Source organism: Schistocerca serialis, chromosome 10 (assembly GCF_023864345.2).
Source record: "Schistocerca serialis cubense isolate TAMUIC-IGC-003099 chromosome 10, iqSchSeri2.2, whole genome shotgun sequence".
NCBI lineage: Eukaryota > Metazoa > Arthropoda > Insecta > Orthoptera > Acrididae > Schistocerca > Schistocerca serialis.
In genome coordinates this window covers 168,412,305-168,439,682 of record NC_064647.1, presented here as the reverse complement: position 1 = coordinate 168,439,682, position 27,378 = coordinate 168,412,305, and the positions used below count along the sequence as shown (strand labels likewise).

Sequence of the window (27,378 nt, the reverse complement as noted above, 5' to 3'; positions counted from 1 at the left end):
AAAAATAAAACTAACGTGCAATGTAGGGGATATAAGATCTAAAATATATGCAGAAAAGTTGATGACAGAAAAGTGGGCATGGCACATAAACACACATGGTAGGAAAACACACTTAGATTTTTTTCGACCTGAACCATGGTGTGGTCCCCTAAAGAATCATGAAAGAAGGTTGTATACATGGAAGAAGCGTGGAGACACTGGAAGGTTTTAGATATATTATATAATGGTGAGACAGAGATTTAGGAATCGGGTTTTAAACTGTAAGACATTTCCATGGACAGACGTGGACTCTGACCACAATTTATCGGTTATGAACTGTAGACTAAAACTGAAGAAACTGCAAAAAGGTAGGAATTTAAGGAAATGGGATCTGGATAAACTGAAAGAACCAGAGGGTCTAGAGTGTTTCAGAGAGAGGGTTAGGGAATTATTGGCAAGAACAGGGGAAAGAGATACAGTAGAAGAAGAATGGGTAGCTTTGAGAGATGAAATAGTGAAGGCAGCAGAGGATCAAGTAGGTAAAGAGATGAGGGCTAGTAGAAATCCATGGGTAACAGAAGAGATACTGAATTTAATTGATGAAAGGAGAAAATATAAAAATGTGGTAAATGAAACAGGTGGGAAGGAATACAAAAATCTCAAAAATGAGATCGACTGGAAGTGCAAAATGGCTAAGCAGTGGTAGCTGGAGGACGAATGTAAGGATGTAAAAGCATTTATCACTAGGCTTAAGATAGATACTGTCTACAGGAAAATTAAAGAGGCCTTTGGCGAAAAGAGAACCATCTGTATTAATACCAAGAGTTCAGATGGGACCAAGCGAGATGGTTCAGTGGTTAGCACACAAATTCAGGACGACGACTGTTCAATCCTGCGTCTGGTCATCCCGATTTAGGTTTTCTGTGATTTCCCTGAATTGCTTCAGGCAAATGCCGGGATGGTTCCTTTTGAAAGGGCGCTACCGACATTCGTCTCCATCCTTCCATAATCCGATGAGACTGATGACCTCGCTGTTCGGTCTCTTCTGCCAAATCAATCCAACCCCAGCTCAGATGGAAAACTGGTCCTAAGCAAAGAAGGGAAAGCAGAAAGTTGGAAGGAGTATATAGAGCAATGTACTGAGGGCAATCTTAAGGAAATGGAAGAGTATGTAGATGAAGATGAAATGGGAGATATGATACTGCGTGAATTTGACAGAGCACTGAAAGACTAAATCAAAACAAGGTCCTGGGAGTAGACAATATTCCATTAGAACTACCGATAGCCCTGAGAGACCCAGCCCTGACAAAACTCTTCCATCTGATGAGCAAGATGTTTGAGACAGGCAAAATACCCTCAGACTTCAAGAAGAATATAATAATTCCAATCCCCAAGAAAACAGATGCTGACGGGTGTGAAAATTACCAAACTATCAGTTTTATGAGTCACAGTTTCAAAATACTAACGTGAATTCTTTACAGACAAATCGAAAAACTGATAGAAGCCGACCTCGGGAAAGATCAGTTTAGATTCTGTAGAAATGTTGGAACACGCTAGGCAATACTGACCCTATGACTTATCTTAGAAGATAGATTAAGGAAAGGCAAACCTCTGTTTCTAGCATTTGTAGACTTAAGAGAAAGCTTTTGACAATGTTGGCTGGAATACTCTGTTTCAAATTCTGAAGGCAGCAGGGGTCAAATACAGGGAGCGAAAGGCTATTTCCAATTTGTACAGAAACTAGATGGCAGTCATAAGTGTCGAGCGGCATGAAAGGGAAGTGATGGTTGAGAAGGGAGTGAGACAGGGTTGTAGGCTATCCCCGACGTTATTCAGTCTGTATATTAAGCAAACAGTAAACAAAAGAAAAGTTTGGAGCAAGAATTAAATTTCATGGAGGAGGAATAAAAAAATGAGGTTTGCTGACAACATTGCAATTCTGTCAGAGACAGCAAAGGACCTGGAAGAGCAGCTGAATGGAATGGACAGTGTCTTGAAAAGAGGGTATAAGATGAACATCAACAAAAGCAAAACGAGGATAATGGAATGTAGTCAAGTTACATCAGGTGATGCTGAAGGAGTTAGACTGGGAAATGAAACACTTGAAGTAGTAAATGAGTTTTGCTGTTTGGGAAGCAAAATAACTGGTGACTGTCAAAGTAGGGAGGATATAAAATATAGACTGGCAATGGCAAGGAAAGTGATTCAGAAGAAGAATTTATTAACATCATGTATAGATGTGTGTGTGTCAGGAAGTCTTTTCTGAAAGTATTTGTATGGAGTGTAGTCATGTACGGAAGTGAAACATGGACGATAACTAGTTTAGACAAGAAGATAATAGAAGCTTTCAAAATGTGCTGCCACAGAATGTTGAAGATTAGATGGCTAGCTCACATAACAAATGAGGAGGTACTGTATAGAATTAGGGAGAAGAGGAATTTGTGGCACAACTTGACTAGAAGAAGCGATTGGTTTGTAGGACACATTCTGAGGCATTAAGGGATCACCAATTTAGTATTGGAGGGAAAGATGAATGGTAAAAATTGTAGTGAGAGGCCAAGAGATGAATACACTAAGCAGATTCAGAAGAATGTAGGTTGCAGTAGTTACTTGAAGATGAAGAGGCTTGCACAGGATAGAATAGCATGGAGAGCTGCATCAAACCAGTCTCTGGAGTGAAGACCGCAGCAGCAGCAGCAGTAACAACTGTTTTCTGTTGCATGTTCCTATCTGGCACTCTCAAATCAGCTCTAGCTGAGTGATTGCCTTTTTTATTTTACCTGTTAGAGTGAAAGTAGAATTTTTGGCAAAAACTGTGCATCTCATTTGGAGTGATCCTTATAATTGCATTGGAAGGATGCTAGTTATAGAAAAGTCTAAAAACCTTCAGTGAAATTATAAATAAGAGTGGTAACGATAAGAGTGCAATTGGATTTCCTCTGTTAAATGTAGAGAACAGAGCAGACAGGCGGAAAGAGTACATTGAAGGCCTCTTTGAGAGGAAAGACTTGTCTGATGATGTGGTAGAACAAGAAACAGGAGTCGATGTAGAAGAGAGATGGGATCCAGTCTTAGAAGCAGAAGTTAAAAGAGCTGTGAAAGACATAAGACTGAATATGGCAGATGGAGTAGATAACATTGAATCAGAAGCTCTAAAATCATTGGGATGTGGCAATAAAAAGACTATTCACTTTCATGTGCAGAATGTATGAGACTGGCGATATACCATTTGACTTTAGGTAAAATAATCATCGTCCACGCGATTCCCAAGATTGCAAGAGGGGACTAGTGTGAGAATTATTGCACAGTCATCGCAGTAGCTTGTGCATCCATGTTGCTGACAAGAATAACATACAGGAGAATGGAAAGGAAAATTGAGAATATGTTAGGTGATGATCAGCTTGGCTTTAGGAAAATACAGGCATGAGAGGCAATTCTGATATTGAGGTTGGTAATGGAAAGACTACTAAAGAAAAGTTAACACATGTACATACGATTTGTTGACCTGGGAAAAGTGTTCAACAATGTCAAATTGTGCAAGTGTTAGACATTCTGATAAAAATAAGGTTAAGTTATAGGAAAAGAAGGATAATGTATATAGTATGTCCAAGAACCAAGAGGGAGCAGTAAGAGTGGAAGACAAGAATGAAGTGCTCGGATTAAAAAGGGTGTAAGACAGGGATGTTGCCTTTCGCCTGTACTGTTCAATCTGTACATTGAAGAAGCAGTGATGTAAATAAAAGGTAGGTTCAAGAGGGGAATGAAAATTAAAGATGAAAAGATATATAGGATGCAACTTGCTGCTGATATCACTACCCTCAGTGAAACTGAAGAAGAATTACAGGTTATAGAATGAACAGTCTAATAAGTACAGAATATGGATTGAGAGTAAATCAAAGAAAGATTAAAGTAATCAGAAGAAGCAGAAATGAGAACAGTGAGAAACTTATAAGAGTAGATGAAGTTAAGGAATTCTGCTACCTTGGCAGCAAAATAACACATGACGAACAGAACAAGAAAGACATAAAAAGCATACTAACATTGGCAAAAAGGGCATTCCTGGCCAAGATAAGTCTACTAGTACCAAACATAGGCCATAATTTGAGGAAAAATTTCTGAGAATGTATGTTTGGGACATGGCTTGTATGGTAATGAGACATGGAGTATGGGAAAACCAGAACAGAAGAGAATAGAAGCTTTTGAGATGTAGTGCTACTGAAGAATGCTGAAAGTCAGGTGGACTGATAAGGTGAGGAATGAGGAGATTCTGTAGAGACTCAGTAAGGAAAGGAATATGTGGCAATACTGACAAGAAGAATTTAAAGGATGATAGGACATTTGTTAAGACATCAGGGAATAACTTCCATGGTTCTAGAGGGACTGTAGAGGACAAAAACTGTACAGGAAGACATTGGAATATGTCCACAAATAGTTGAGGACACAGGTTGTAAGTGGTACTCTGAGATGAAGACGTTGAAAGAGGAGAGTAATTTGTGGTGAGCCACGTGAAACCAGTCAGAAGACTGATGACTCAAAGAGATTTTTTGCAGGTACATGTCAGCATTCCTGGCGCACATTTAAATTGCTCCGCCACTGTACCATAGCACTCGGCTAGAAAGCCAAAACAGTGGAGTCCCCATCACCAAAATGGAGAATCGTGTGGTAAATTCTTTTTGACAGCAGCATAAGTGCTGCATTTGAGCAAATGAATCGAGAAGGCTGAGAGAGCCATTTGGGTCACCCAGACACAGTTGCAACAATTCCGCTGCTGCCTCAGTTTGGCTGGCTTTTCGAACTGGTGCAGGCAGTTGTGAAGCATGGCAGGCGGAAATCTTTGTCGCTTTCAATATATTGTGTAATATGTTGAAAACTGATCTGTGGCTCAGTTTTCACTTTTCAAGTATTGCCTCAATTTTGCCGGTCTTCAAGCACCATTATGTCTGCTCCTCTTTCTTGTTATTTAGAGAGATGGTCTACTACTTAGTTCTTTGTCATTCAGTCATGTTTGTCCACACTGGAAGCATCTGTGCCACATTGTCAGCCCTCCACCCCCACCTTTCGACCACTGTGTCATACGATGGTACATTGTTGCTGTACACTTTCACAAACTCGTTGTGGATTGTTTTGGCATTGTTCCCCTTTGAATGAAGAAAACTAATGACTGTACAATAAAGTTGTTCGATTGCATATCCAAATGCAGTGTTGCATTGTCGTTTGGAGTTCACTGTAACTGTACATCCCCATAACTGACAGAGGTGGGCAAGTGCATGCCACTTCCAATAGAACTGTGCCTAGTAAACCTCTGCTATATTGGGCTAACGTATACTACTTTGTTTTGTCTTCTAACTGCATGCTATACCATATTTCACAGTCTATAAGACACTATAGACTATAAGCTGCACCTTAATCTTTAAGCAGTTTTTGAGAAAAACTACATTTTTACCATTTCTGTTATGAGAGTGCAAAGCCAGACTAAAAAAAAAAATCATAGTGTAAAAAATGGAAGTAACCTTTAAAATCCCCAAAAATCGTCATTTGTACTTTCTTCTTCTTCTTCTTTGTTGTTGTCATTGTCCTCTTCGTATATAGCATGGTCTTAACTGCCACTGAGTGTGTTACTTATGCCACACTACTTTAATGATTTAACAATAATGTCTTCTCTTACTCTAGACCACAATTGTTTTATCCACTGACACGCTTATTTGATTGTATGCCGATTTAAAGCTTTCTTACACATGAATTCATGTTGGGCTTCATCCACGGCTCGCGGACTGACTGTGGGGTTCGGTGTGCCTTCGTCATTGGCACCAGTGTCTTTCGATATCAGCTTCCGGCACACTGCTCAGCATTTACAGCCAAGCTCTTGGCCCTGTATCAGGCCACAGAGTGCATCTGGTGACACAGCCTTTTCAATTGTGTCCTCTGCTCAGACTCACTCAGTGCTCTTCAAAGTCCATGTGCACTGTACACTGCTCACCCTTTAGTGCAGGAGCCAGTGTGATGTTTCTGTGGGTTCCTGGTCATGGCGGTCTGTCAGGAAATGAGGCTGCTGACACTGCTGTCCTCATATCTCGACCCTAGTTCCTATATTCCCTCTGATGTTCTCTGTGTTGCCACCTGTCAGGAGGTGGTGTCCCTTTGGCATTGGCAATAGTCCTTCTTCATGGGAATAAGCTCCGACTCATTAAGCCTCTCCCAGCAGATTGGCCGGCCTCCTCTCGGCGCTCTTGCTGGGAGGAGGTCATTTTAACTAGGCTGTGTATTGGGTACTGCTGTTTTAGCCATTGTCATTTGATAAGTGGCTCTCCCCCACCACTTTGTACACATTGTGCCCAAGTTTTAACTGTTCGCCATTTCCTTGTGGAATGCCCATTTTTTAATTGTTTACGTTCCCATTTGGGTTTTCCGTCTGAGTTATTGGCTTTTTCAGCAAATGACGTGTGGGCCGTCAACCTTGTTTTACTTTTTATCTGCCAAAACAATATGGCAGAGGCAATTTAATTTTTAGTTTTGGTCCGTTTCTGTATGGTCTCTCTTTTAGCCCTTTCTCCATGTGCCTGTTTTTAACTATCTTCTCTTATGTCAATTGGGGCTGACGTATAGTCTTTTTTTAACTCCTCTGTCTTCATGTTCTATAGTTTTGACTTGGGTGCATATAACCTAAGTTGTTTTTTGCGCCTTTAAAAAAAAAAAAAAAAAAAAAAACAATCGTCCATTTGTTCCATTCCTATCTCTCAGATATACTTTAAATGGTTTATTTATTAAGACATCAAGAGGTTGTAATAGTGAAGTGAGTCCTCCCAGAATAACAGCAAGCTCTGTATTTCCCTCCCTGTTTGTCTTTCACAGAATTTTTCAACTAACTGCTAAAGTGATTGAACACAAGAGGAGAATGCTTCTTCAATAAAGCACCTTTCCTTCTCTCTCTCTCTCTCTCTCTCTCTCTCTCTCTCTCTCTCTCTCACACACACACACACACACACACACACACACACACACACACACACACACACACACACAATTAATCCAGAATTTATTAGCCTTGTCCCTCCAGCCCCAGTCATGTACATGATTACCACCATCTGGCAGTATTTCAGAACGTTTTAGCATTGTATTGTGCTTGAAAATGATCACTGAATTAAGTTTAGTACCGTCAGTACATGGAAGGACAATAACGTAGTGCATTTTTTCAGTCCACTTGTTTTTATAGTTACAGTTTTAGTAGCACTTTTCATGAAAACAGTTCTGTTACTTGGCTCATCAAATGTCAGAGGAGTTCCGCCCATATTCGCTATTTGGTGTAGTTTCACAATGGTTTTCTTTCAGTGTTGAATGATAAAGAGATGGAAATACAATATTTTCTCTTCATACTCTTGTGTCATTTTCTGAGATATTTTGGTTTGCTTTCAGTCCTCTATTGACACCTTTAGTCTTCCTCATTCTTCAGTTCTGTACTAGCTCACCAATGGCGAATGGTTTTTTTCTGTTGTTGGAGAGCCAAAATACTACTCAGCTGCTCTGTTTACATGTTCTTCTGCATACACTATTACTCTGTCTTTATAGCCTGTGTCGTATGAATACCTTCAATTTTTTTTCCATTATGATACTAGCTACTAACAAAAATATTGTACTGTTACAATAACACAAATTGCTTTCAATTCACTGGCACTGTAGACTGTAATGACACATCATATGGTAGATACTGTTCTGGGTTTATTATGGCGGGGCGAGAGGGTGGCAGTGTTTGCAAGCTTGCAAATCTCTGCAACACAGGTTCGATGCGTCGGTGCACTGCTGTTGCCAGCTGAATCCATTGCTGCATTGCTGTCATATAGAGATAGGTTTTCCGCGGCATTGAATATATGGCCTGTTTTTGAGACTGGCAGGAATTTTAAATGAAAAACTGGACATTTTTATTTTAATTTAAAGTATGAGATGCACCTGAATTTTTACAGTCCATAAAATACGGTAGTACTGTGGTATGCAGATTTTAATGTCTATCAGGACTTCAGGAAAAAAACGTTAATCAAACTGTTGATTACCCCCCTTGTACACCCTGTTCCTGAATCATAAAACTAAGTATCAGATTGGCCTTAGTACCCACAGTACATATTGTCACACTGTAGATTGTTACCTTGAGTAGTTATCCATTTGGCCAACCAAATTTAGATTAGTTATTTTCTAATTCGCTGAAGACAAATGTTGGGGCAGTTCCTTTGGAAAGGCCACAGTGGCTTAGGCAGGTCATCGATCATAAATTTTTAATGATTTTTGTGTATTTACATGTTCCATAGTGTGAAATCTTGCTATCAACTTGATTCTGTTAGCTCTCTTCCATAGCTGTTCAGAGGATGTAGTCTGGGTGACTAAGTAGGTAAGTATCAGGCTACAAATCCAAAAGCCGGCAGTTAGGTCCCAAGTCAGTCTGTCACTTATCTTTCGCTTCTACCACTGATTTGTGTAAGTGAGAAATGCTAAATGGCTCTGTGGTTTGGAGTACAGTTTAAATTTTAAAACCTCCTCCACTCCCACCCCGTAACTGGCTACTAAATGCTTTCAAAAGTTACATCCAAGTAAAGCCAAATGTCCCTCAGTACAATCTGCCCAATAGAACATTGAAGTGTTTGAAGGAAGATTCAGGCTTTGGGGTATTGGACAGGATAACATGACTAGATTTATCTTCAGATGTAGGAGAATAGAGTTGCTTTATATATAGGGTGCCCATAATTAAAGTTAGTTTCAAAATGGTGTAGAAAGGGAACCACTGTCAAATTTGAACAGCATATTGTTGATGCAGGTACAAATGTTGATGAACAAAAATGACAAATTTTACCGATAGATGGCACTGTTAAGTGTCTTAATGAAAATGGGGTTGGCTACAAATGACAAATGAATCACAAAATGCCAGCTATGGTTTGAATCGCACATAACACCATCCATGCTGTTCAATGTGCGTGACTGCACAAGTTAAGCAGTAAACAGTTGTGGCACTGTTAGGTAAGCCAGTTCGCCATGGCAAAGTCATACCATGTCAGATGAGAAAAATCTGTTTTTAATTGTTCTGGGGCCAGAAACAACATAAAAAGCAAAATGTTATCAGTTCTAATTGTTGTGAGACTTGCAGAAGACATGTCTGATATGCTGTCCAATGTTTGCTGCCACAACTTGATATAGATAAACAGCGCATCCACAACAGATCGGAGTGTCTCAGGAGTCATGATCAGAATTCGTTGCACAGTGTGTGCCTTCAGTTCAGCTATGCTTTCAAGTAAACCCATAGCCAGAAGTTGCATGGATTAAGATCAGGCGATCTGGATGGCCAGACTGTAGGGATATGACGGCTGATAATTCTAGCATTTCCATAATGCCTCTCAGCAGCTGCTTCACTGGCTGTGTGATGTTTGAAGGAGTGCCATCTTGTACAAAAATGGTCCTACCTGCACATCCATGGTGTTGAGGGTTTGGAATGATGTCAGTGTGCAAAAGACTCTCATAATATTAACAAGTGATGTTACAGGTAACAGGATCTCCAGGACTGATTTCCTCAAAAAACTATAGTCTTACAGTAAACAATGCCATCACCCTGCACCACTCTGTCACCTTTTGCAGAATGAAGTCATGCTGTGTGTGTGTGTGTGTGTGTGTGTGTGTGTGTGTGTGTGTGTGTGTGTGTATTTTCTGTTGCCTATATTCTGCAATTCTGTGTATTGATGTGTCCTTGAAGAGGGAAATGGGGTTTGTCTGTCCACAGAATGTTCCAAGACCATTCATTGTCCACTTCCATGTGAGCAAGAAATACCAGAGCGAAAATTTGTCTTGCTGGCAGGTCAGCAGGAAGCAACTCATGGACACTGGTGATTACTTATGGCTGGCAATTCAGGAGGATGTTTTGTAGGATTTTATGCACTGTGCATGCAGGCATGTCTAAAGATTGGGCAGTTCCTCACGCACTGCATGTTTACAGGCACCATTCGACCCCTACCGCAGTGCTGTGGCCACATATTCGACAGATGTCAGATAAACGAGAGTCACCATTCTTGTAAGAGTGATACCAGCAGCACACAATCCTTCATGCAGACAGTCGTGTTGGGTGTGTCAGATGCAGACTAAGGAACAGTTGTGTGCTGGTTGTCTGTTGGTGTTTATATTCTGATGCTCATCTGTTGATAAAATTTTTGTTAAACCTTCTTCTGTTTCATGACATTTCACTGTGTGTCAATAATATGCTGTTCAAATTTGACATCATATTGAGTAGTGGTTGTCTTTTACACTGTTTTGAAATTGGAACTGTAATTATGGACACCCTGTACTTAATAATTTGTTTGCACTGTGCATTTTGATATTAGGCCAGTTAATACATTCAGTCTAAAGTTTATGAAGTGCGGAGGGACAGAATGGTCATCAGTCAGAATATTGTTGTGTATCCCACGGAGCATTATTAACATTGAATCTACTGAAGTTATTATGTGAGGGCAACACAGAAAACTTTTAGAAAATCAGACAGATTAATTTTTTTAAAAAATAAATCAATTTTGTGTTCAAAATATTCTCTTCTAACATTAATACATTTCTGTATTAAAGCAGTGATCAACTCTTCCTGGGGCATTTCAGAAATCAGGTTTTTATAATGTTCCACTGTTTCGTTTTATACAAAAAAGTGATTTCAAGCATTCTGTCTTTAATTTTTGGAAACAAAAGGAAGTCGTAAGGTGCAAGGCCTGGGGTGTTTGGTTTACTGTCCGTGGTGTTCACCTTTAGAGCATCTTGGTACTCATTTGTGAGTTTTTCTGCGTGCGACGATGCATCATCCTGATGTAAAACTCTAGTTGTGGACATTTATTGCAAACTTTTTCAAAACTTTGCAATAAACACACATTTCTGTACCAGTCATCAGTAACAGTACATCTGTCTTCTAGTGCTATAATGTTTATACAATCAGTTTTAGAGGGGGGAAAATAAAGAACACTAGCAACCACCTTCTTTCTACCACTGCAAATTTGTTGGACTTCTGTAGCCTTAGCTTCTGTTAGCGAGACCCATTGAGCCACTTGGTATTTCCTTTCAGGATAATAATTATAAAGATTCATCGCCAGTAACAATATTCTGAACCATATGTGGAATTCCACCAAGGAATGTTTGCGGGGTTTCCTGTACAAGTCGATGCATTGCTCCCAATTGGGAATCAGTTAATGTGGGATCTGTCAACAATTTTTGCACAATGTTTTGGATTTAACTTGTACCAATGCCCAGTGTTGCCTGAATAAATTTGTTTGATGTTCGTAAATCATCTTTGAGCATTGCTTGAACAGGGGCAATATCTTCATCAGTAACAGCTAAGAAAATGCCAACTCACATACACACACACACACACACACACACACACACACACACACACACACACACACACACACACTAGAGAACTGTTCACTCAGCCAGTTACTGAGGATCTTCACTTTATGCGTAATCTGTTGTTTTAACTTTTCACAAATTGCATATACAAAAGTGTTTCGGAGGCAGATGTCTCATTCAGGTGCATATGAAATGAAGCCAAATATTGCATCTGGCTCACATAATTGTAATTTGGGCCTTTGTGAGCAGCTGATAGATGAAAGTATTCAGCACTCAAGCAGCCACATTTGAAAATGGTACTTACTTCCAAAAAGCCTTGTATCTACATTTCCCTTACTGTATCAGGGGTTGCGGCGTGTCAGAAGTCTGTAATACCTGTACAAAATACCTTATGCTATGCTTTGTATATTGCCTTGTAGATTATAGAAGTCCATGTACGAGGATCATTCAGATATAAAATGGGATATCGTAACATTGCTGTATTGGTGACTCGTACCAATAAAAATGGAGTGCCTTATTGTTCTGCATAGCTTCCAACAACATAAGTATATTTTCTGTATCCAATAGGAAACTTTCTTGTCCATTGAGGGAAGAAAGAAGCTGGTTGTCCCAGTAGCCAGTTGGATTTATTCTGTTCGACTGCATACTGTGTTTGAAATGTTTTCTTCCTAAAGCTGCCTCCAGTGGACCAGCGCTGTGGAGGTCACTAGAGATCAGGAACTGAGCGAGTACGAGTCTGGTGTTGAGGGCTGCATATATTAGAAATTAAAGTGCGATTTTTAAGTTAGTGCTAAACTGGAATACTTCCAGTCTCTGTGTGTCCATCTTGTCAGAGATCAGCTGTTCGATATGGGATGTCAAATTAAACATATTTAAGCCATACGGTTTCCAAACTTATTTTATTTGGGTACCAGTTTTGGCAATTTCGAAGTTGACGTAGTAAACTGCCAAAACTGATAGGCAAATAAAATAAGTTTGGAAACTAGAATGCTGAAAGGTGTTCATTTTGACATCCTTCCTTTCACTATACTTGTGCAACACACAAATCTATATAAATATGTTCTGCTGAGTGCCCTCAGTGCTTCTTGCAAACTTGTGGATGTGCTCTCCTTTCTAAGCTGGTATAGTCCACTTGTGCCGATAACAGACTCAATTTTCAGTTAAATAGGCAGCAGCAGAATCTGGAAAGTTGAGTCTTGAGTTGTCAGTGATGGTGAATTCGAAGATGACGTCATCGGACCTGCTGGTGGATAACGTGTGTTGTCCATTAGAACCTCTTGAAGACAGTTCAGTAAACAGTTTGGCATACTGACAACAGCCTCACAGTACATTTATTACCATATGAAGTTGTTCAGTGATAAATTGCAATTTGAAAACGGCAGTAACATTCATTACAATAGTAGGAAGAGACATTCATAACACTGATCATCAATCATCCACAATGTGATGCAGAGACGAGGTATTCCACCACAAAAATCTGTGACAACTAGCCCTTTAAAGTGAAGAATCTAGTGGATGACAAAATTAACTTCAAACACAAATTAAAATCATTATATTTCCAATTAAACAAGATTTTTTTTTAAAGAAATATGCGAATTTCGTAATTCGTGTATACGTGGGTGTGTTTGAATATAACAAAATGTAAATCACTGTGTGTTGGCAGAGGTTAATGTAAAAGACTGTAATGTAAATGAGTAGTATGTTGTAATTTTTTTCAGTGGCAGAGAGCATTATGAGTGTTTACTCATTCCATATTACAGTGAGAGAACACACGTTATCCATACAACAACAGACAAACAACTTACCGCCTTCTTCAAAGAACTCGAGGGAGTAGCGGCTGACAAGTATGTCAAAAACCACTGATATCTCAACAGGTGACCCTCCGACACTTTCCAATTCGTGCCTTGAAAATGAAAGGGGTGTTACCCGTTGAATACTGGACCATTCTGCTGCTTACAGTATGCTGCGTCAAACGCACATGCTGCAACACACAAGGAACATGCGGTACATGGTCAGAGGAACCGTTATTAGTCAGTGCTATCTACCGCGGCAGTGGTGCATTTCCAGACACATATTCGTAGGACCTTTCTTTCTCTATTTCCAGTCAACAATCTGTCCTTTCAGTTTTTCAGTTTTGTTAATGTTCACTCAGTTTTTGGCGAATTTATCTTGCTACATTCTTCAATTATTAGAGTATAGTAAACACTGGGGGAAGCTTAAAGTTACAACTACCCATCTGCTTCTCCTTGGGCAATTTATCTGAAATTATAAGTAAGTGGGTAGATAAAAAATCTACTCGCCAAGTGGCAGCAGGAGAACACACATGTATAAGAAAGTTATTATAATTTGCTAGCTTTTGGAGCCAGTGGCTCTCCTTCTAGTAGAAGGATTGAAGGGGAAGGAAGAAGGTGAAGGAAAAGAACTGGTGACGTTTATGAAAAGGGGCAGAGTTCAGAATAGCCTCCCAGAACCGTGGGTCAGAGGACACTTACAGGATGGGACGAGAAGGAAAGATCTCATCTTGTCTGATAAGTCACCCTCAATTCAGGGTTCTGGGCGACTTCTCTGAACTCTGCTCCTTTCCCTAAACCTCACCAGTTCTTTTCCTTCACCCTCTCACTTCCCCTTCAACCCTTCTGCTAAAAGCTAGCAAATTATATGTGTATTCACCTGATGCTGCTTGGTGAGTAAATTTTTTTATCTATCAAATTACTTTCATTTTCAAACATTGATTAATTTTATTAAAAATTATAGTTATGTTACTGGTAACAAGTGATTGTGTGCATACTTTTTAGGATGCAGATTCTATATCAATAAAGACTGGGTTGTTTTCATATAACGGTTAAATTATAAATGACATTGTCCATTACTGTGACAGATTTCGGAGCAAGGAATGGCAAAAACTGTTCAGGAAACCACTTCTTGAAAGTGACAGTGTTCATTTCTAGATGGTACTCACTGCCGATTTTCTTGCACTTAACTTCAAATTTGTTCTCAGGAGCAAAAACAGAAGAGCCAGCATGCATTATTTGAGAACTTTTTCCTATCAGAACTTTAAAACCACCAGCACCATCACTCATTTACCAACGGGTTTCCATGGGGTGACTTGGATTACCAATGTTTCATCTAGGTAATACACTTTTGAACTACCTTCCTCCATTATTTCATGCATTGTTGTCAGGAATGTGACTTGTGCTGCAGCTGTGTCAGTCTTTCCAGCAAAATCTTTCTTCGATAATTACTTAGAATATATTTGAAACTGATGACTTTTAAAATTCTTTGCATTGTCAAAGCGCTACCTTTTTAGGCAATTTGCTCAGGCTTCATTGTAACAGGTTTTTGTGACTTGAGATGTTCACCATTTATAGACATTTGAAAGACGGAATGCCTTAAGGGGAGTTGGGAAGTATTTTATTTTATTTTTTAAATATAATCTACAACAGTTAAAAATGTTAAAATTTTTACATGCATTACTTCAAGATTTAATAAAATCGGTAATTTTTCTGTATAGAAGGCTGTGGATTGCTGTGTTATAAAGGTTAAATTACGTGTTTGTATTGGTAGCACTGTCAAAAACAGTATCATATCGTTTCATAGTATAAACATGCATTGTATGTCGAAGTGCTAACGTTATTCTGAGAAAGAGTGACAAATAGATTGGTAAATCTCTCAAAAAGTAAAGTATGACACCAAAACGAAGTGCTTTTAAGAAACGTGGGTTTCATGGTAATAGATTTTTGAATAAAGGGAAACATTGTGTTAAACATGTGGCATATGAAGTCACAGACAATGAAATAGAGAAACACCCACTAGTCCTTCGAAGATTAAAATAAAACGATGTGATACACAGTTTTCTCAAAATGAGTGATGTAAATGGTTGGTTAGGTTATATTCTGATGGATTTACACACCCTAACAAGGGTGTCAGTTGAATGTGTGTGAAATATGTGGATGGCCAGTTAGTTTACATGAAGACAGTGAGGTATCGAACGGACTAGCCAGGAAACTTGTCATTATTTGTGTCAGTTGTAAATATACTCATTCATTTTGGAATGTTGATAACTGTAAAGATAATTATTTTACAGTAAATGTTAGGTAGTTTTATGGATTGAGAGCTATTGGCAAAGAACACACTGCAGCAGAAACAATGTGTACCATGATGAATATTCCACACCCATCTTGTAAAATCAACAAGTATGCAGGATTTATTGGAGCTGCTGTGGAATTTGTTGCACGTGAGTCAATGAAGGCTGCTGCAAACGTAGCTGTTGAAATAAATGATGGTATGACTGATGTACCGGTAGCTTTTGATGGCACTTGGACGAAGCGTGGCTACAGTTCTAAGAATACAGTGACTAGTGTGGATACTGGAAAGATAACAGATTTCCATATTTCAACCAAACATTGTTATCAGTGTAAATCAGGGAATGAAGAAGGAACAAGTGGTGATATGGAGGCCTCTGCAGCTATTGAAAATTTTAGTCGGTCTTTGAACAAAAGGGGAGTGTGTCACATTAAGTTCTTAGGTGATCGAAACTCAAAAGCCTATAATAGTGTAGTAGCCGCTCAGCCTTATGGTGAGAAGATTACCACAAAACTGAAATGTGTTGGTCATGTCCAGAAGAGCATGGGCACCAGGTTGAGGAAGTTGAAACAAAGTTTGAGAGACAGACTTTCTGATGGTAAAACAATAAGAGGCAGGCTGACAGACAAAATAATTGATGAACTACAACAGTATTATGGGATGGCCATTAGAAATAATATTGATGATTTGTTGAAAATGAAGCAGGCACTATGGGCTACCTTCTTCCACAGATTAACAGATGAAAAACTTGTACACCACCTTTGCCCTCGTGGGCCTGATTCATGGTGGAATTTAACTGCAATGCCCAGTACTTAGACAGTTCATACAGCCATATAAACATTCCATCCCAGCAGCAGTCACGGATATAGAGACCTGGCAAATCCTGAATTACTGAGTAAGTGTGTGCATGGTCAGACTCAAAATCCTAATGAGTCATTCAATAATCTTATATGGACTCACTCACCAAAAATGATATGGACCCGCTTACCAAAAAATGTTTTTGTTGGAATGAAGACACTAAATTGAGGGGTCAGTGATGGCAATATTGGTAGGGTGAAAGTGCTACAGCATATGGGAATTAATCCTGGAGCTAACAGCATCAGAGAACTTGAACGAATCGACAAGATTCGCATTGATAAAGCAAAGTATGCTGCAAAGTTGGCCACTAAGGAGTCCAGAAAGAAAAAAGGCTTGGAAAAAGATCAAGAGGGTGCTTCTGAGTGACTAAAAATAAAAATTAAGCACATATTAAGTGAGTCACAGTCTTTTGAAACTTTTGAAGCTGTTCCTGAACATTTACATTTTCTGTTGCATTTTTCCCTAAATCTCAGAAACCACTTTGAGTATTCAGATTTTCAGGGAGTAATAACAATCATATCCTGAGTCTACTGAACTAAAAGAAGAACATAATCTTATGTATAATTAAAATTATTTGGGATAACATACAAAAAATACACAAAATTTTAAACATGTAATTAAAAAATTGTTTCTGAAAGCAGTGGCTGAAATGCAATTATTGTAGTTCAGTAGACTCAGAACATACAGTTTAATGTTTTGTAAAATTTTCGTGTCAATAGCTACAGCGGTTCCTGAAATACGGAGAAGCAAAGTCACTAAATTTAACATTGTCGGGGTAGGGCAATCCAAATTCCCTCAAAATGTCCTCGTCAAAACCATCCATTTGTGATACAGGTTATTTGAATTTTTTATGCTTTCCATGTGACACAAAACCTATTTTTCAGAATGTTCCTGCTGCTCCGACACTTTTGTCTACAATTCACTGTACTGTTCTCTTGCTGACACCGCATACTTGAGCAGTCCATTGTTGTGTCTTCAAAATTTAATCGATAGAAGGCCTGCTTTCAGATATATATTTCAAAAAGTTGTAAACATGGTAAATAATCCCCATTGCCTGTTTGTGAAGCAGTTAAAGGTTATTGCTGCCACCTGACTTATTTATTTGGAAATCACACTAACATATTTACCGATACACGTTCACAACTATACTGCTGCAAGAAAACAACATTTACAATAGAGTGAATTATTGAGTCACATAATGAAAGAAAGTACGGCAACACCACAACCTGCAGGAGAGATTCTTGTAACTTGTGGATAGCCACTTGGAAAGAGAATGGATCTTATTGGATCCCAGTGTTTGACAGAAGGGAATGCGTTGAATGTAAAGGCTTTTAGTGGCATCAAAGTTAGTGTTAAGTCCGTAATGAATGAGACAAGAACTGAAAGGGTAGTGAAGCAAAAGCTGAAATGCGCAACCTTGTTTGCAGATGTTCCTTTAAAAAGGAAAACCCAGGAGAATTGCGCCAATTAAATCCTCGAACCACTGAAAAGATGAATGAAATAAATGTTAGTGTTGACAAACAGCTGAAATCGTTAAAATTGAACCAAGCTTCAAGGCACAATGCAGTTACTATCAGATTCTATACTGAATTTGCGGCTGAGTTAGCTGCTCTTCTAACTATAAGCTGTTGTAGATTCCTTCAACAAAAAACTGTGTGCAGTTCTTGGAAAAAGGCACACATCACCCCAACCTACAAGAAGGGTAGTTGAAGGCACCCATAAAACTACTCTTTAACATCCTTGACATTGATTTGTTGTAGAATGTTAGAACATATTCAGTGCTCAAAAATAATGAATTATCTTGAACAGAATGACGTTGATACCAATCAGCTTGGATTCTGAAAATGTCGATCATGTAAAACACAACTCGCACATCTCTTACGTGACGTACTGAATGGTTTGGATCAAGGGAATCAAGTAGATGCAGTATTTCTTGACTTCTGAAAAGCATTTGACTCAGTACCACACCTAGACTTATTGTCAAGAGTAAGATCATATTGGGGTATCAAGTGAAATTTGTGACTGGATTGAGACCTTTTTGTTAGGGAGGACACAGCATATTATCTTGGATGGAGAGTCATTGTCAGATATAGAAGTAACTTTGGGTGTGCCCCAGGAAAGTGCATTGGGGTCGTTGCTGTTTGTTGTATATTAATGACCTTTCAGACAATATTAATAGTAACATCAGGCTTTTTGTATATGATGCAGTTATCTATAATGGAGTACTATCTGAAAGAAGGTGCATAAATAGTCAGATCTTGATAATATTTCAAAGTAGTGCAGAGATTGACAACTTGCTCTGAATGTTCAGAAATGTAAAATTTTGCACATCACAAATTGAAAAAAATGTAGTATCCTACAACCATAATGTCAATGCATCACAGTTGGAATTTGCCAACACATACAAATACCTAGGTGTAAAACTTTGTAGGGATATGAAATGGAATGATCACATAGATTTAATCATGGGTAAAGCAGGTAGCAGACTTCGGTTTATTGGTGAAATACTGAGGAAGTGCAGCCAATCTACAAAGTAGATTGCGTACAAATCATTCATGCGACCAGTTGTAGAATATTGCTCGTGTGTGTTTGACCCATACCAAATAGGACTAAGTGGGGATATTGAACGTATAGAGAGAAGAGCAGCACGAATGGTCACAGGTTTGTTTGACCTGTGAGAGAGTGTTAGAGATATACTGAAGGAACTGAACTGGCAGAATCTTGAAGATAGATGTGAATTAGCCCCAAAAAGTCTATTAGCAAAGTTTCAAGAACCGGCTTTAAACTATACTCCAGGAATATACTAAAACCCCTCTGTATTGCTCACATAGGGATTGTGAAGATAAGATTAATTAGTGCATGCACAGAGGCATTCAATCAGCCATTCTTCCTGCATTCCATACTTGAATGGAACAGGAAGAGACCCTAATAACTGGTACAGTGGGATGTACACTCTGCCATAGACCTCACGGTGGTTTGCAGACTATAGATGTAGATGTAGATGGCTGAAACTTGGTCTGCCTTCTGGAGTATGGTGGAGTAGAGTAGTCACATAGGGAAAAGTCTGCCCTGTGAGGTGGGTGCTCAAGAGGCTGCCAGTGTAGCTAGGTTGGTTAGAGCTGCTGTACATGGCCATGCGTTTTCCTGCAAAAGGACATTGTGCATTGGTTACCAGCGTTGTTTGTTGCAATAAGCAGTTTTAGCATCATACAATAGCTTGCAGTCTTTAATAGGCCACAGTCACTGTTCTTTGTCCTTGCAGGTAGTCAAGAGGTTACAAACCTTTTGAGATGCAAAACTAATTTGCCAAAAATTTCCTATCCGATATTTGAATCTTGACCTCAATTGGTGTCCCCTCTCCAACTTCCAACCACTCTGTACTCGTCCTTGTTTTCTGAGGTTTAGCGACAGACCCACATTTTACCACAAGTCACAATAAGGTGCAGAAAAGCTTCTCCTCTTTATTCAAAGTAATTTAGAAGTCATTGACAAATATCTTTCACATCTGGGTGAGAAGACATAGAACGTATATTGTCAATATTTTTCCGTGTCCGAGTATGTCCAGTGAAATGGTACTACAGACAGTTCCGACACTTATTCCTGTGTGTGATGCAATCTCAGCAGCAGTAATGTAGCAGTCACTTCCCACAAGCTTGTGTACAGCTCAAAAATTTTCTTCATTAATGCTGGCCACTTTTTGCTTTCATTTTCCACTTTAATATGACTATCTCCATGCTTCTGGGTCCAGTTAAACATTTGGATTTGACTCAGAGTAGCATCATTGAATTGTGCTTGGAACCTCTTCAAAAGTTTGTTTTCAATTTCACTCTTTTGTACTTTTCTTGGTGAGAAAACAAACAGTGGTGCATTGTGTAGCGGTCACAGGTACTCCTGGTTCACTTATAGCAATTCTAAGGTTACAGACCGTAATGTGTGGGCCATGTGCACAGCTGTCCCTTCTCCATTCTCCTACAAGCAGTACCCCAGGGCACCACAGTGTTCACATTGCTACACAAGTCAAATGAACAAAATTCTAGTTTACATTTGAATGGCGCTTGTAGAGGACATCAGTGAAAAAGCTTTCTTAGTTTGTAATTTCAGAAATGAAAATTCGTAATAAGATCATTCCTGTTTCCACGCAATTGAAGTTCAATTATGTGTTTTAGTAAATGTAAAATACCTACTCGTTTTCAGGCAAAGGAGTTTGAGAACATAATAAAGATAGGACGCACTCACCTGATGGACGCTGTGCCTCTGACACTGGGACAGGAGTTCAGTGGATACGTGACACAGTTGGCCAACTCGATAGATCGCGTCAAGGCGACACTGCCGAGGCTGTACCAGCTGGCTCTGGGAGGCACGGCAGTCGGAACTGGACTCAACACACGCATCGGTTTTGCTGAGAAATGTGCAGCGAAGATCAGTGAGCTGACACGTAAGGGCACTAAGATTTTTTCTTTTTACAAACATTTCAGTTTTTATTTCTTCTTTTCTGTGTTCTGTCAGTGTTGTGGTCTTCTGTCTGAAAAATAGTTTCGTGTAACACTCTATGCTAGTATGTCTTGTACGAGCCTCATCATTTCCAAGTGACTACTGCAATCTACACTTAGGTGACAAGTCATGAGATAGCTGTATGTACATATTCAGCTGGTGGTGGTATCACGTACACGAGGTATAAAAGGGCAGTGCTTTGGCAGAGGTCATTTTATCCAGGAGATTCGTGTGAAAAGTTTAACAATGTAATTATGGTCGTACAATGGGAATTAACAGACTTCGAATGCAGAATGGTTGTTGGAGCTAGATGCGTGGGACATTCCATTTCAGAAATTATTAGGGAACTCAATATTCCAAGACCTGCATTGTCAGAAGTGTGCTGAGAATACAAAATATCTGGCATTACCTCTCGCTGTAGACAATGCTGTGGCCGACGGCCTTGATTTACTGACCAAGAACAGCGGTGTTAGTGTCAAGTTCTCAGTACTGACAGGAAGTAACACTGTGTGAAGTAACCGCAGAAGTTAATGTTCGATGTATGACGAATATAGCTGTTGAGACAGTGTGGTGAAATTTGGCATTAATGGGCTCTGGCAGCAGACGATTGATGAGAGTGCCTTTGCTAACAGCACGTCACCTGCAGCACCCCTCCTGGACTCGTGACCATATCAGTTGGACGTTAGATGACTTTAAAACTGTGGCTCGGTCAGATAAGTGTAGATTTCAATTGATAAGAGTTGATGGTAGGGGTTAAATGTGGTGCAGACCCCATGAAGCAGTGGACCCAAGTTGCCAGTGAGACACTGTGCAATCTGATGGTGATTCCATAATGTTGTGGATTGTATTTACATGGAAAGTGGTCCAGCTGAACCAGTCGTCGACTGGAAATCACTACACTTGACTAAATGGAGACCATTTTCAGCCATTTATGGACTTCATATTCCCAAACTGCGATGGAATTTTTATGGATGACAGCAGGCCCCAAGTGGTTTGAAGAGCAATTGATTTGGTGACCCAGATTGTCCAACCTGAATCCGATCAAACATTTTTCGGACATACAGAGGTTAGTTCGTGCACAAAATCCTGCACTGCCAACACTTTCGCAATTATGGATGGTTATTTGAGGCAGCATGGCTCAGAATATCTGCAAGATGCTTCCAGTGACTTGTCAAGTCCCTGCCACATCAAGTTAATGCACTCTGCCGGTCAGAAGGAGATCTAACACAATATTAGCAGGTATCCTATAACTTTTTGTCACCTCAGTGTATAACCATTTGAGGCTGCTTGCTGTATTTCAGCCTTGGTCTCCCTCTACAGTTTTTACTCTCCACAATTCCCTCTATTACCAAACTGACAATTCCTGGATGCAGTAGTATCGCTTCTTTTAATCAGGTTGTACCATAAATTTCTTCCTTCAGAATTCAGTTTTTTACTTCCTCATTAGTTATTCCATCTGCTCCTCTAATCTTAACCATTCTTCTGTTTTACCAAATTTCAAATGCTACTATTCTTTTGCCTGAACTGTTTTATCATCCATATTTCACTTTTCTAAAATCTGCACTCCAGTCTATTTACTTCAATTCCCCTAGTACTGTCATTTTATTCACTACATTCTATTATCCAAGTTTCACCGTTGTTAATATTCATCCTATATCTTGTAGTAATATTACCCTCCCACGCATCACTACTAAAATTCTCTTAGTCTCTTTACTATTTTCAAAAGCTTCATGAGGCATAAGATATACAAAAGAAAAAATTTTTACTTATCTTCATTATCTCACTGTTGTTGGCTTCAGGTCTTGCATCTAGGTTATACATTCTCGAGTCTGTAATTTTTATAACATTGCGGGTTCTTGTTGAACTGAATAACTGATGATTTGCGTGTTGTTATGAATGTCTTTTTATTTTACAGGTCTTCCATTTGTGACAGCACCGAACAAGTTCGAAGCCTTGGCTGCACATGATGCCTTGGTGGAGGTCTCGGGTGCTCTGAATGTGGTTGCCTGTAGCATTATGAAGATTGCAAACGACATCAGGTTTCTGGCGTCAGGTCCGCGCTGTGGTCTTGGTGAAATCAGCTTGCCAGAGAATGAACCTGGCAGCAGTATTATGCCAGGTAGGTATTGCTCTGAAGCAGTTTAAAAGCATCTTATTGGCGAACTGGGATGGTGTAATAACTTAAATTCCTCTTTCTTTGATGCTGCTTATTTTTCTAGTACTCGTCATCTTCTCTCTGTGTTGTCTTTTCCTTTCTCCTATATTGTCCCTGATTTCTTTTTTCTGCTTTGAAAGCCTTCCAAATTTGGTACTTTATACTTTAAAAAGTTTTTTTCAGTTGTTTACCTTTGATATTGTTAATTTCTAGTTCCCGTCTTATTTCTCTAGTCTGTGATAATGTTTACTTTTTTCCAGAAATACAGGAACATTTGTGTTGTTAGTTTGTTCTCACACTCTGTTGACATCTCCAGAAGAGGTTAACCTTAGCTTTGTCATTTATTCTGATGTTTTCTTTATACAAAGACTGTCTAGAAAGTTCTTGGCTTCAACCAGAGATCACAGCACTACTCATGTAACCCCCCCTCCCCTTTCCCATGTTGGTGAAATGGTAGTAGACACTATGTAAAATTGCAAGTTGTTCGAGGCAGAGTTGACTGTAGGCAATTGTATGAAGCAGTTGTGGTGCACGTGGTGTTGAAAAGGGAAAAAATTGAATATCGTGCAGTGATTCAGTTCTTCATAAAAGAATGTTTAACACCAACCAAAATTCATTTGCGGCTTGTAAATGTATACGGCAGCTCTTTACCTTCAATTTCCACCTTGAAGAAATGGGCAGTGAGTTAAAAGTGACCGTGAAAGCATCAAAGATGATCCACGCAAAGGACATTGAAAAATTGTGAGCTCACTGGAAATCGTTGACAAAGTACACAATATGATTTGGAAGGCTGCGTATAAAGGTGCATGAAATTGCTAATTCTCTAGGGATATCAAAAGAATTTGTGGGTCACTTTGCGCCAGGAACTGAACACGAGAAAGCTTTGCGCAAGATGGGTGCAATGTGTGCTCGCAAATGCATTCACGTGACACTTTCTGAAAAGTGTTTGATGCATTTTAAGTGAAACAGAAGTGACTTTTCACATTGATGCATGATGGTGGATAAAACACGAATTCACCACTACACATCTGAATTTAAAGAGCTGCTGTCTGTGCAGTGGATTGATAGAATCAGATTCTGCCACTCGAAAGTAGGCAAGAACGGTGCCATCAGTAGGAAAGATCATAGGCATCAGTGTTTTGAGATGCAAAAGGAATTTTGTTGATTGACTACTTTGAAAGAAGGTAAAATCATAACAGGAGAATACTACTCTCAACTTATAACAAAACTGGATGCATTTGTGAAAACAGACCTGGTGTGAACAAGGAAGAAGTCTTTCATCAGGACAAGGCACCACCTCCAAAAGTGTCTTGGCAATGGGGAAATTGAATGATTTGCCCAATGAAGTGCCGAAACATCCATTCTGTTCCCCAGATTTGGCTCTCCTGAACTTCCACCTATTCTCAGAACAGGAGAATTTCCTCGCTACTCAGTGCTTTTTGTCCATTCAAGAAGCAGTTGTTACTGTAAGTGAGTATTTTGTAGAACTTAGAGGAACATTAGATAGAGGGGATAGTGGAACACTGATGAATGAAATGTATTGATATTAGAGAAGATTTTGTTGGAAAATGAAACTTAATTGAAAGCATAAGCTGTTGTTTTCACTATCAGGTCGACAACTTCTCAGATCACCCTCATACTTTGGCAGATCTCCTAATTTTTATATTGCGTTCTTATTTTTCTAATAATCCATCTTCTATATCTATTTCGCCCAGCTTAGAATTCATGGTTAAGAATTGACATGCATATAAACATTTAGGTGTCATGACCATCGTGTAGTATTTTAGTTTTGTATTTCTAGACGGGCATTTCTTGCCCGTATATTTATAGTTGAACCATATGCTCTTTTCTTTATTAACTCTTAAATGTATAGCTAATATTTCTAGTATATTACGCTATGTCCTCTCTCAAATGTATTTAAATTTACTAATTTGTTATATTTTATCTATTTGTGTGTGTATGTATTTTGGTGCATTTTTATATTTTTTGTGAATTATGTTCTTTCAGCTGAAATTCGAAGGCCAAATCTATTGACCATTCATTCCAACAGATTTTCTGAAAGCACTGCAAAATCACCTGCAAGAGCTACACACTTTACTTAATATCCCCTCCCTCCCTCCCAGACCCACACACACCCCCACACACACACACCAACCAACCAAGACGGTACGTCCACGTGCATGCACGTGCTGTTAAAATGTCACCGACTCACCAGCTGAGTCGACGAATGTTGTGATAGCTGAGTGTGTGTGTTTCTACAGCTGTGGGGGCCTTGCTGGATTGGAAAAGCTTTGGTTGTTATCCATACGTGGCAGCAGCCGCCATGACAAAACTGACTGAATAATGAAAATATTAAATAAGGGAAACTCTAAAAACTAAACCAAACTAGTGACAGAAACCAGTCCCACAGCTGAGAAGACAAAATGTAGACAAGTGTGTGAATAGACATGCCCTCACTATGTCAAGTTATTTAATGTTAAATATTTTGGGTATAAAATGATGCATAAAAATTAATAACTCACTAATGCCACAAGTGATTCATACAGATGTAGTGTCAGTGGACAGGTCTCAGTGAGTGAATGGTGATGGTAGATTGTTTTGAATGGTTATGACATTTTTTTTTTTAATGTTATGCAGTTTAAATTGCAGGTGGAGTGTGTATTCTACACATGAAAAAGTAAATTGTCTCACAAATAAAACATGAAACAGTGAAAGTGGCAGCAACATTAGTAAACATATGTTATTAGGGATGTGTGATTGCATTTAGTTTTACTTGTTTATTTGTATTCAAGACATTGTGATCTAAAATACATCCACATGGACAAAAGCACTGTTTGTGACCAATCAATTATAGCTAAAGAAAAACTACAATCAGCATTGAAAAGCTGATGAAATTTGCATCCAAATTCTTGTATATATCAACAAAAATACCATGGATAGATAAAAAATCTGTTCATCAAGCATAGGCATGTAAAAGTATTAAAGTTTGCAAGCTTTCGGAACCAGCGGTCCTTCTGGCAGAAGGATTGAAGGGGAAGGGAAAGGGGTGAAGGAAAAGGACTAATGAGGTTCAGAGCAAGGTAGAAGAGTTAAAAAAGTCACCCATAACCTCGCATCAAGAGGCTTACCACATGAGATAAGAAGGAAAGACTGATTGCTGGGTGCAGTGCCCAATAGTCTGTCTTCCCTTCTCATCCCGTCTGGTAAGTCTTCACTGACTTGAGGTTCTGGGCGACTTTTTATGTGTGTGTTTCTTCTGCCACTATTTGGCAAGATGATTTGTTACCTATCCAATTACAAGTTCATGTATATATAACATTACATTTATAAATTTAAGTATATGTACAGAAGTCAGAAGTTTGTGGCTTCCACACAAGTCTGTGTGAGGCTCTAAGCAACAGAGGCTATTTTCGTCATAGGCACTTTGCATTCGTCCAGCAGTCAAAGCGGAGAACAGACAAGACTTACATTATGTGATCAAAAGTATCCGCACACCTGGCTGAAAATGACTTAAAAGTTTGTGGCCCCCTCCATCGGTAATGCTGGAATTCAGCATGGTGGTGCCTTGATGACAGCTTCTACTTTCGCAGGCATCCATTCAATCGGGCTGGAAGGTTTCTTGGGAATGGTAGATCATTCTTCACTGAGTCTTGCAATGAGGAGAGGTATTGATCTTGGTTGGTGAGGCCTGGCACGAAGTCGGTGTTCCAAAATAATTGCAAAAGTGTTCTTTAGGATTCAGGTCAGGACTCTGAGCAGGCTAGTCCATTACAGGGATGTTATTGTCATGTAACCACTCTGCCACAGGCCGTGCATTATACACAGGTGCTCAATCGTGTTGAAAGATGCAGTCACCATCCCCGAATTGCTTTTCAACAGTGGGAAGCAAGAAGGTGCTTAAAACATAATGCAGACCTGTTCTGTGATAGTGCCATGCAAAACAGCAAGGGGTGCAAGCCCCCTCCATGAAAAACACAACCACACCATAACACCACCGCCTCCGAATTTTATTGTTGGCACTACATACACTGGCAGACGATGTTCACTGGGCATTCACCATACTCACACCACACCATCAGATCGCCACATTGTGTACCGTAATTCATCACTCCACACAATGTTTTCCCACTGTTCAATCGTCCCATGTTTACACTTCATACACCAAGCGAGGCATCGTTTGGCATTTACCAGCATGATGTGTGACTTAACGAGCAGCTGCTCAACCACGAAATCCAAGTTTTCTCACCTCCCGCCTAACTGTCATAGCACTTGCAGTCATTCGTGATGCAGTTTGGAATTGCTGTGTGAGGGTCTGGGTAGATCTCTGCATATTATACATTACAACCGTCGTAACTGTCAGCAGTCTCTGTCAGTCAACAGAGGTGATCAGCCTGTACAGTTTTGTCCCTTCACATTTCCACTTCACTGTCGCATCAGAAACAGTGGACCTAGGGAGTTCAGGA

General features: G+C 39.4%; 1 protein-coding gene across 1 annotated transcript in view; it reads left to right on the top strand.

Annotated features, from left to right (window-relative positions):
* Positions 1-27,378, top strand: part of LOC126425112 (fumarate hydratase, mitochondrial-like) — an 87,420-nt gene that overhangs the window by 41,606 nt on the left and 18,436 nt on the right. The window contains exons 5-6 of the mRNA XM_050088041.1: positions 20,464-20,704; positions 22,676-22,879. Of these exons, the coding sequence (XP_049943998.1) occupies positions 20,464-20,704; positions 22,676-22,879 (445 nt within the window). The remainder of the gene's footprint in view (positions 1-20,463; positions 20,705-22,675; positions 22,880-27,378) is intronic.